Source organism: Armigeres subalbatus, chromosome 1, assembly GCF_024139115.2.
Source record: "Armigeres subalbatus isolate Guangzhou_Male chromosome 1, GZ_Asu_2, whole genome shotgun sequence".
Taxonomy (NCBI): Eukaryota; Metazoa; Arthropoda; class Insecta; order Diptera; family Culicidae; genus Armigeres; species Armigeres subalbatus.
The window spans coordinates 63,871,756-63,884,019 of NC_085139.1; the positions used below are offsets into that span (position 1 = coordinate 63,871,756).

At 37.8% G+C, this 12,264-nt stretch overlaps 1 protein-coding gene across 1 annotated transcript; it reads left to right on the top strand.

Annotated features, from left to right (window-relative positions):
- The first annotated feature begins 10,511 nt into the window (after window positions 1-10,511).
- Window positions 10,512-12,264, top strand: LOC134208002 (beclin-1-like protein). Its single transcript, XM_062684137.1, has 4 exons — window positions 10,512-10,530; window positions 10,672-10,864; window positions 10,929-11,979; window positions 12,038-12,264. The coding sequence occupies exons 2-4, from the start codon at window positions 10,753-10,755 to the stop codon at window positions 12,153-12,155; spliced, it is 1,281 nt and encodes a 426-aa protein (XP_062540121.1). The 5' UTR covers window positions 10,512-10,530; window positions 10,672-10,752; the 3' UTR covers window positions 12,156-12,264.

A 12,264-nucleotide genomic window follows, 5' to 3' on the forward strand; every position in this document is an offset into this window, starting at 1 on the left:
ACCCGAAGTTTGCTTCAAGTGCCTGGAACCGGGGTACAAGCAATGGGACTGCAAAGGCCCTGACAGAAGCAAGCTCTGCCGACGCTGCGGATTGGAGGGACATAAGGCACAATGCTGCACGAACCCTCCCAATTGTTTAATTTATTCCAGCAAAGCTGCGAACAGCAAGCACCCCATGGGGGGTTCGATGTGCCCGGCGTTTAAGCATGCTGCAAAATCACAGTGCAAGTAACGCAGCTGGCTTCCTTGGCCTCGCCCGAGTGTCCGGTTTGCGCAGATTTAGAGGAAACGGCGGAACACGTGTTGTTCGTGTGCCCACGTTTTCACGCAATGCGTGACCACATGCTTGCCACATGTGGTCTGGACACTACCCCGGACAACCTAGTTCGGAGAATGTGTAAAGATGAAGATGATCCTTTTATCGAACAAGTGGCCGCGCGAAGAACAACATGGTGTTGTCGCTTTCGCGGCGTCGGTCAACCGGGCGGGTTCCGAGCCCGAGGACGGAAAGGGGTCCTCGTCAAGGCTGGGGCAGGCGCAGTCACCGCGTCGGCAAGTCCCTCTGTGTGCTGGCGAATAGGCCCTATCGCAGAAAGGTCCATTTGGGGTGCACGCGGCATCATCATTCTTGATACCAGTCGTGCAGAGGGAAGCAGGCGCGAAGTCGACCCTTCCCACCTTCCGAGGACATAGGGCGTGGTAAGGCCACCTGGAAAGCCGGCCGCGCTGGCACGATACCATGGTGTTCTTCTAAAAAAGCGAGTTACGATGTTCGGTGCTGCAAGGACACGCAGCTAACCTCGAGGGTGCGTTGTGCACTGGCCCCCCTTTGAATCATTACTTTCTGGTTGTACCGAAGGGACTATGGGCTTGGCGGCAATAGAAACGGTTTAGCGGGTCGGGGATGTAGTCCTGCCTCCCTCGTTTGCTGTTGGAGGTGATCCCTAATCCATATATATATATATATATATATATATATATATATATATATATATATATATATATATATATATATATATATATATATGTATATATATATATATATATATATATATAGCCATCCGACTGGAGGTAAAACAGACAAACCCGATCAAGAAGAGAGTCTGAGCGAAGAGAGCAGAATTGTAGATAGGACATATAGGTACCGAGCAGAGTTGTACATGAATAGGTGAAATAAATACATTTGTGTTGTTCTGGGATTAGAATCTAAATCAGACGTATATCAGTCTTGTGGTCTTGAGAAAACCCCCATCACCAGTTAAAACCCAGTTATAATATCTCAAAGCCAACTAGAACTAAGAGGCCGTACACATATTTGTTAAGCACTTATGGGGGAGTGGGGTCTGTCATTTTGTTACGCACCATATAAATAAAAAATAATTTGTATGAAAAAAATCTTACATGGGGGAAGGGGGGGTCGAAAAACCCAGAAAAAATGCTTACGTAATATGTGTACGACCCCTAACCTATTAGTGATATTATCGGCGTAGCACCAACTAAGAATTCGAAAGTCGGGACTTCCGAACAAATCTCGCTTAACTTTTCAAAAGGACCTAAGTAACATTTTTTTCATGATTTAATTTGAGTATTGCAATCAAAAGCTTTCATGTTTTTCTGTTGATTGCGCTTCCCCCATGTAAGATTTAATCTTTCTTCCGAAGTTTTATTGTCTATCCGGAAAAAATTTAGAACGCTTTTTATACCGAAGTTGGATTTTTCCCAAGATACAGGCAACTTTCCCAACTTCGGAAGTAGTGCGCTGGATTCGCCTAAAAATACGCTAAACAACGCATCAATTAGTTTGACAGATAAAACTTCGGAAGAAAGTTCGGTTCGGAAGTCCCGACTTCCGAATTCTAAGTTGGTGCTACGCCGACAATATCAGCTGTCAAACTAGTTGATGCGTTGTTTAGGGCATCTTTAGGCGTATCCAGCGCACTACTCCCGAAGTTGGGAAAGTTGCCTGTATCTGAAGAAAAATCCAACTTCGGTATTATCAATTCAGTGCAAATCCGAATTATAGCCGCTAACGAAGTTGGATTTTTCTCACAATTCGTACGTTAAACCTAACTTCGGAAGTGGTGCGCTGTTTTCATTTAGTGATGCGCTATACAGCGCACTACTTCCGAAATTAGGTTTAACGTATGGATTGTGAGAAAAATGTGTGGTACCTATAGCCTACCCGGATAAAAATGTACTATTGGTTCAATAGTGTAAACAATTGAATTACAATACAATGTACGGTGTACAATAGGATACATTGTTTCTTGATAGTTGCACAGATTGTATTAACACTGAGGATACAATACATCAACATATTTCTCTCATGTAACAATACTTGCAATTGTTTTTGAAACATTTTCGTACATAAGATTCATACATTGATAACTTTTGAAACGTTTCTTTACATTGCATATAAACTGTATAACAATATTTGCCTCCTGGCGCCAACTATGCATTTTTCCCTTTAAATTGTTTTGTTGAGCAGTAAAGCTGTCACAACTGAGAAATCAAAAATAGTACTGTTTTACTATACAAATACAATACAATCCACTGTGTTTTGAACAGTTTTGTTCGGATATTTCAACAATATATTAATCATACACTCTATTGCGTGACGAAAAAAATGTATGGAAAAATCTCAGATTTGGTATAGTTACGATACTTAACAACCCGTACATTCTATTGCGAAAACTTCATTTACATTTGAGTAAATAGTTCATAACAATGCATTCTAATGTATTTTAATGGTTTCATTTACAATATAATCTATTGACAACTTAATGTTAGTAATAGTAGTGTTACAATAAATTGTATTGTTATTCTACTGTATTTTTTATTCGGGATACTGAGCCGAAATATCATCCTGAATGTGACTGAAAACTGATTCACTCCTGCCCCACAACGATCATCATTCATATTGGCCCTGACGAAAGTGAGAAAACAAAATGGGGGCCGTCTGATGTATAGATAGTGGAATATATAGATGAGCGAAGATAAATCCTCTGTCTCCAAACGAACTGTCAAACGTGTCTCCAAACGAACATGACGTCACGATTTCAATGGAAACATTAAGGGCTGTGACGTCATACGCGCGTGTGCACGGGCAAAAAAATCGACTCAGCCATGCTTTCGCTCATCTATAGATTCTACTATCTATAGTCTGATGCTTTTTTATTTCACCCAGCAAGGAATATAGGACGTCAATTTTAAAATGCTTATTAAAGCGTTAAAACACATTTTAGCCTAAAATTGTTCACTTTTTTGGGTTAGAAATTTAATTTACTTTCATACAGGTAACACGAAAGTTGAATTATTTTGATTAAAAAAACATGTGAAGATAAGGAGCCTCACATGTAGTTTTTCAAAATTCTAATCCTACGTATTTAAAAGTTTTCAACATATCACTGTTAATAACATTTTAAAAGCATTTTAAAATATACTTCCTACACTTCACCATGTTGAAAAACAGTGATTTCACGCACACGTCCGTCGCCGCTAGATGGCAACAGCGCGGCTGCGTCAAAGCGAATTGAAGTTGATTCTCATTCGACTACCATTAATACTGAATGAAAAGTTTTCAAATGAAAGTTAATCCAATAACCATATGTGTTTACGGTAAAGACACTACACTGAACCAAAACATAAGCACCATAACGACTGATTCTTGATTCGCCTCGGCCCTTTAACGATTATCATACCAATTGTGGATGATACGCATTCGATTGCTGCCGATGTCAGATGAGTAACACCATATGCGTATCATCCAACAACCGAATGATGTTCAAAACAAAATTTGAATAACATGTGGGACATTTTTCGAAGGGCTTTTAAATGGTAACTGGATGCAAATAATGCAGTTTATATTTGAATTTCAGTCAAAACGGGGAAGACGGATAATTTTGTGATAACTTTTCGTTCAAAGTAATGCGATTTATTGATTTATGATTTTATTTCTCATTTTATTGATCGTAACACGAATTAACAAAAACGAAATACACTGTAAACCAGGTGGTATGAAGACAGCGAATTTGGAAACGCATTGAGAACGGGAAGAACATTATCCGTATCCGGCTGGCTCGGATTTCATCACACTTCTGTTGCCTACTGGAGCGATTTACACCGATTGCACCGACGGTTTCTGCAACATACGCAAATGTATGATTAAATATCATAAATATCAGTTGCAATGTATGAAATAATCAGCAAAACGACAAGTATTCCCGGCATGAAATTACGCTATGGCACCAGCCAAATTGTGAACATGTTTCGTCCGTGTTTTACTTTATGTCGGTAATAAAAATGCCGGGATTTACTGTTGTTGCGTTATTTGATATTTTCACTCACCATTGCCCGCATCTCAGGAATCGAAGAAAATCTAGCAGATCGAAGAAAACAGACGGCAAAAAAATTTAATAATTCAGCCTCCCGCGTTGCGCTAGAACAATTTCACAAATGACGTTTTCGTTCGGTCTTTGAAGCCAATATCCATGCTAATCATTTGAAAAGCGGTATCAATTTCATCCCGAAAGAGAACAATGACGCATCCGGAAATCGAATGAAATACCGAAAGGGGCGGGGCCATCGTGTAACTCATCCGCATTCAGGATGACAATCTTTCGCTACTCAGCACGTCGAAAACTGTATGATTGTTCTCACATTTGTTGGATGCAGTGAAGGACGAAAAAGAGATGGTTTTCTTCCGATATCAAAGTAGGGTGGCATACACCAATATTTTGCATATGAAATCGAGAATGTGCTTCTATGAATCGACGGGAATGGCGTGTCATACTTCAGAAGGATGATGATTTGGCTCAGTGTATAAACAAAGACGGGAAATGCTCCAATTGGAATTCCAAATTTACTGTCAGTGCTATAGACCAGTGCATGATGACGTAGGTTCACAGTTCACAGAGCTTTTTCACCGGACTTAGCCTCTGGCGAAGCTTCCGATAAAATTGTTTCGTCATTTTATTCGCATGTAGATGTCCTTTGCGATTGATTACATGCTAAATGCAAAGAATATCATTGAAATATTCGGATCGCAGCAATTTTAAACTAAAAATATGAATTTTAATTTTCTCCTTATCGATTTTTTCTTCTAACACCTTGTAAACAAGCTCTGTGAACTGTCAAATAAGTGAGGTTAGATCAAGATCTTGCATTGGTCTATTCCAATCGAGCAGATCACGCATAACATTTGGTAAGAGCTAATTCAACTTATGCAAATAAACATGTTTAAATTATTGTTGTAATATTTTTGGATCAACGTTGCATAATAAACCCCTACAAATGGTAGAAAATTACTCTCAACTTGTTTATATTGTATTTGCTACCTAATTTACGTGGGTTAAAGCGTTACTAATCATTTCTTTGAAATTAGGAAAATCACTTACACCAATTTGAAAACTTTATTCAATTTGAGCAGTGTTACACATTCAGGGTTGCCTGTCGAATTATTTGCTAAGGGATGCCGTGAAGGAATCATCGATGTGGATTAGCAACCCTATAACCAGAGACCGGCGGAGTGAAAAACTGTCGAAATGGCCAACGTATGAAAATGCATGAAATCGTGAAAATAATACTGGCAGCACTTGAACTTTTTGCTTGCTTCTTATGGATGTAAACAAGTCGAAATGGAACCGCTTTTGACGGTTCGATTGGAAACAAGATGGCGTCTTCGCCGATCTCTTATTCTAGTATTTCTAATGTGGATTGGTTGTAGATAGAGATGTCGTAAAATCCCGATTAATCGATTAGTAACTAATCGATTACTCTCGATTCCTGTCGATTATTAGGGTCTCGCCGACATTTCTCACCAACACAAACGCGGGTTCGTGGTTGCAAACAATCCCATTTGATTTTGCCGTGACAGCTGCTCGTGGTTGCAAACAAACCGAGTAAAAGTGTGAGTGAAACGTGCGTGTACGTACACGATCGCTGAAAGCCTAATTGAATCGATTGATCGTTGGATAATAATCGATTCAAAATTAATCGATTATTACAACGATAAATCAATTAATCGAAGTAATCAATTAATTTGCGACATCCTTATGATGTCGTAAAATCCTGATTAATCGATTAGTAACAAATCGATTACTCTCGATCTCTCTCGATTATTGAATCGATTAATCGTTAGGTAATGATCGATTAATTTACGACATCTCTAGTTGTAGACAGCGCTGGCACGAGCAGGGATGCCAGATTTGAAGACATGTCTTCAATTTGAAGACATTTGAATCTCTGTGAAGACATTTATTTCATGAAGACATTTTGAAGACTTTTCAAAATATTTGAAGACTTACCTTCTTATTTAAAGATACTTGAAGACAATCAATAAGCCAGCAAATATAAAATATAATTGGATATATTATATATTCAAGACAAAATTTTCAAAACGACTTATCTGCTTTTGTAAACAAAGATTCAAACGACGATTTGATGAATCTGATAGCTCTCCCACGCAAACCAACACCATCAACAGGTAGCGGAAACCTTCACCTACCTATTGGTGGCGCTGGTTTGCGTGGGAGTGTTATCAGATTCGTTATAAGTCGTTTTGAAAATTTTGTCTTGTATTGATATATTGGATATATTGGACTTATAAATTTTGCGTCTTCTAAATGCAGGTAATATAAATATTACAAAAGTTATACATAATAGAATAATGTCTCTCTAGGAGAGATCGACTATGATGGTGATATTTGAGGTTATGGCTTTCAGTCTTCTTATGCTCAAAAACGGGTTTTACGTTGTTTCTCGTTTATTGCAGTTAACATAAAGTTGTGACAAAACGTTCTATGCTAAGACAATGTAACAATAAAACGGGACTTAGTTAGTAAGTAATCCTGAACATACACAACATACAACATCAATACAACATAATCCACCATTGTCCACAGACTCCTTGATAAAGGTACAATATATGTAACCGAAACGTCGGATAAAAACGTAAAACCCGTTTTTGAGCATAAGAACAGAATAATGTTTCAGGCTCAAAATTTCAAACGTAAAAACACATTTACACTAGCCGGTTGACATTTTTTAGTTATGTGCTGGTTAAAAAATTCCCGATGGCAGCATTCGTTTAAATTTTCCTTGGTAGCATGGCGTTTTCAAAGTGTCTGGTTAAAAGGTATTTCGATCATTGTATCAGAACGCAATGACCGATCTAATTTATTTCAAACGGCAAAAAAAAAAAAAGAATTCTATTATGACTTTTTTGGCTGAAACCAATTTTTTTAAATTTCTTTATAATTCATCTGATCTTCTCGGCATTTCCAGAATACCCGTCGAGAATGAGAATAAATTTTGAAGAACTCGATGAAAGTTCCGTGGATTTTAGAAATAATTTTCAGTGAAAATTCGTTTTAAAAAATTAATTCGTGTAAAATAGGGAGAATTAACTATAAAAATTTTGAGGAATTTTTCATGAAAATTCAAGAGAATTGAAATTGAAAATTCTTCTTAAATTATCTTGGAAATTTATAACAATTTCAGTATGGCCAAATAAAGGCATTCCCCCAAAATTGAAACGGGAAATTCATCTTTATTTACACAAACAAATTTTTAAGTTCTTGCGAGAAAATCATCTGAGAATCATATTCATTTCCACAAGAAATTTGTCTTGAATTTTCGTGGGATGTACTCTGGATTTGTATTTGAAATTTTTGGGATGTCTCTTCGGATTTTCCATGTACCACATTTTACGGAAAGTTCTAAATTTCCACAGGAAATTATTTTCAATTTTCTCAGAAAATTTTCTTTAGTTTCCATAGAAAATTCTTACGAATGTCGACAAGAAATTGAAATTGTTCTGGTTTTAAATGGATATTTCTCAGAATAGCCACGGTAAATTATTTTTAATTTGGACAGGAAAATCTTTTGAAAAAAAATTAGAGGAATTTCATAAACAAATCCGGCAGAGTTTTTATTAAAGAAACTCGTTACACTTTCTTGTTGAATTCTTCCTTGAATTCCTTTGGTATTTTTTCAAAAAATATCTTTGGGCACTCTTCCAGTATTTTAACTGGAAATCTCTTTATGAATTTCTGCAGTAAATCCATCTCTAGAATTCTTTTTGAAGTTCCTCCAGGAATTCGTCCAGCAATTCTCAGAGAATTTTAAGAAAATTTCTCCAGAATTTTGGAAGTACATCTAGGAACTCCACCATAAGTTTTTCTCTTTTTCTTTCCATAAGTTTTCTCCGTAGGATCCTTCAAGAATTCCGTCGGAAAGTCCTCCAGTCTTTCCTCCAGAAATTGCTTAGTTTGTTTCTTTCCCGACATTCTCCAGAAGTTCTTCCAGGAATACCTCTCGAAGCTCCTGCAGACATTCGTTCGGAATTTCCCAAAAATCCTTTCGAATCTCCAAGAATCCCTTCGGAAGTTTATCCAGGAATTCCTCTTGATGATGTTCCAAGATTGTTGCCGGCCGAAAGATTCTCCAATAATATCTCTGAAATTATACTCTGGAATTTCTCTGTTATTTCCTCCAGGAATTCTTTCGGAAATTCCTGCAGCAATACCTCAGGAAGTTCCTCCAAAAAGTTATCCAGAAGTTCCTTCAGAAATTTCTTCAGGAACTACACTGCAAACTCTTTCAGTAATTGCTCAGGAAAACCCTCCAGGAATTCTTCCTGAAAATCCTTCAGAAAATCCCTCAGGAATTCCTCCTGTAATTCCTCCGGAAGTTCCATTAGCATTTCACCCGGAAGCTCCTCCAGAAATTTATCTGGAAGTTCCTTCAGAAAATCTTTTGGATGTTCCAACAGCAATTCCTCCGGAAATTCCTTCAGGAGTTCCATTAAGAAGTCTACGAAAAATTCATCAGGAATTTATCCTGAAGTTTCTCCAGAAAATTCTTCAAAAAATCTTGTGGAAGCTTCTTCAGGTATATATATTACGAATATTTACAGGCAATTCTTTAAAAACAAATACAGAAGAATTCCACAAAGAAATTCAGTTAGAAAAATCCGTTGGAATTATCCAGTTTTCCGCGAGCGGTAATGGCCGCCAGCTTGCCTGCGGGTTAGTCTCTGATTTGACATTTCTGGAGGTCAACTGCACCCACCGCTCCGAGCATTCTGACCAATGTGGCATAAAAGAAGGTGCTGATTAAGTGAATTCAAGCCTTTTTATATACCACATTGATCAAAATGCTCGAACGGTGGGTGCAGTTGACCTCCAGAAATGTCAAATCAGAGAATAACCCGCAGGCAAGCTGGCGGTCATTACCGCTCGCGGAAAACTGGATATGTAAAGACTGATTAAAAAATTCAAGGGAAAGTGATTGCTCTTACTCATGAAGATTTGAAGAATATTCTTTTGAATTCTAACAATTTGAGTGTTAAAAAATAAACGATACATAAAACAAGGAGATAATTGAAATTATAAACTTATTGGATTTTTAATTTTTTTCCACTGATAATCATAAATTTGATATTGAAGACATTTGAAGACATTTTTACTCGACTGTGAAGACATTTGAAAATATCCCCTGGCATCCCCTGGCATCCCCTGGCATCCCTACACTAACTTTTGCATCGTTCATTCTGTTTCGAAAGAACGAACCACTATAGACGAATCCAAGTAAAAATAAGAAGAAGACACACGACGGTGTTAACTTTGACAGATCCTACAGCTCAGCATAGGGAGATCATTTTAAAATGCTTATAATAAATTCTAGACAAAATGTAATTAAAATCTGATTGATGTGCGGTACGGAAAAAGTTCTGAATTACATATCTGAAAGCTTATCTCAATTTTTTGAATATTTTCCAAAAATGTATCTATCATACAGTTCGGAACTTTTTCCGTATCATACTTCAATCAGATTTTAATTACATTTTGTCTAGAATTTATTATAAGCATTTTAAAATGATCTCCCTATGCTGAGCTGTAGGATCTGTCAAAGTTAACACCGTCGTGTGTCTTCTTCTTATTTTTACTTGGATTCGTCTATATTCTTTTAATTACCAAAATATGAAATATTTTCAATAAACAGCTGGCTCGGATGCCTAGAAAATTGAGAGAAAATGAAATTATTATTCTGTTATCATATATAGTGTCTTTAGTTTACGGTACAAACATGGGTGATTTGTTGATTTACTATCGAATGAATATGTTATCATAATAAAACGATCGGAATTTATTCTCCGAATGGAAATCAGTTCCAAGCTAGCTGAAAATACCTTAATAAATTAAAAAACTGATAAATTTTAAAACTGATTTCCACAAGAATGGGTTAATAAATCTAGATTACTTTGAGAATAGGTCGTATAAGTGCAAAAGAAAAATTATTAACTGTCTAATCGCATGTATTTTTCCTTTATTGACATTTATATTCCCTATCCTCTCAAGCAAAAGATATATATGTTCCGGACAGCGACAATGTTTATCTTGTAACTAAAATATTTTTTGTGAAATCAGTGGAATACGTGGAATAAGGTGGAATAATATGATATATACGGCGGGGAATACTGTTAATATTTCTTACAATTTTGGATCATTTTATTTAACCGTGTTGAAAGTAAATTTCGCCTTTTTCATAAAAGTAAAACTGTTTTGTTGTTTGTTTGTCAAAAATTAACAAATCAATCAGTGCAAAATTTACAATAACAAAAAGTTTCGAAACGCAGAATAATAATTTGATTTTCTCTCAATTTTCTAGGCATCCGAGCCAGCTGTTTATTGAAAATATTTCATATTTTGGCAATTAAAAGAATATAGTGGTTCGTTCTTCCGAAACAGAATGAACGATGCAAAAGTTAGTGTAGGTTTCTCGTGCCAGCGCTGTCTACAACCAATCCACATCGATGATTCCTTCACGGCACTGGGGGAACACACATTGGCCGAACTGGCACGTAAGTTCTTTTTAGCGTTACCTTCTTGGCGATCTCTAACGAATACCATTTACAAATGGTTCAGTGCCCATCAATTCACACATAGAAGTTGACATAGAATCCCAGGCGGGTAGTATGGATCACTTTGTTCCACCGTTCCGGTTTGCGGAGTGTAGTGGAACCGATACGAATGGATTCATGTTGCTGTCGGATGGCCCGGACAGGGATTTACTAAGTCAAAATCTGCGCGTTAAGGCCGAGTTGTTTGATACGCTTTCCAACAATTCGGAAATTGATCATCCGTTGTGCGATGAGTGCACAGATACTTTGCTGGAGTTGATGGACAAGCAGCTGAAGATGGCAGAGGACGAGTGGAATGATTATAACAATTATCTGAAAAAGTTAGAACTGACGGATGATGTGCCGAATGTGGATTTGCTGGAGAAAGACCTGAATGATCTTAAGGGAGAGGAAGAGCGTTTGTTGCAGGAACTTTCAGAGCTCAGCAGAGAAGAGGATGCTATAAAGCTGGCAGTGAAGGAACAGGAAGCGGAGAAGTTGAGGCTTAGCAACGAAGAAGAGAAGTACTGGCGAGAATACACCAAGCACCGGAGGGATGTGATAACGACGGAGGATGAATTTCGCTCGCTTGAGTGTCAGATGACGTATGCACAGGTCCAGCTAGATAAACTAAAGAAAACCAACGTGTTTAATGTAACGTTTCACATTTGGCATTCGGGACACTTCGGAACGATAAACAATTTTCGTCTGGGAAGGCTTCCTTCGGCACCAGTGGATTGGTCGGAAATCAACGCGGCGTGGGGTCAAACCTGTCTGCTGTTGTCTGCATTGGCCCGCAAAATGAATCTGTCTTTTAAGAACTACCGTCTGGTTCCGTATGGCAACCATTCGCACATCGAAGTGCTAAGCGACGGGAAGGAACTTCCGCTGTACGGTAGTGGAGGGTTCCGGTTTTTCTGGGATACGAAGTTTGACGCAGCTATGGTGGCTTTTCTCGACTGCCTGCAGCAGTTCAAGGAGGAAGTCGTCAAGAAGGACCCGGACTTCTGTTTGCCGTATCGGATGGAGAAGGGCAAAATTGAGGACTCTGCAACGGGCAACAGTTATTCGATCAAGTAAAATAGTGGTTTGAAAAATAAAACCTTGGATGATAACGAATTTTTGTGTTTGCAGAATTCAGTTCAACTCGGAAGAGCAATGGACCAAAGCGCTTAAATTCTTGTTGACGAATTTGAAATGGGGCCTCACGTGGGTTTCCTCGCAGTTTACGGAGGAAAAACAATCAGCTTGAGCATTGATAGGAAAGTGTGTGTTTAGATATATTTATTATTGCATCTTGTTAGCTTTATTATGCAAATTATAGGATTAAGTAATAAATATGAATGCTGTTGTAAAAAATA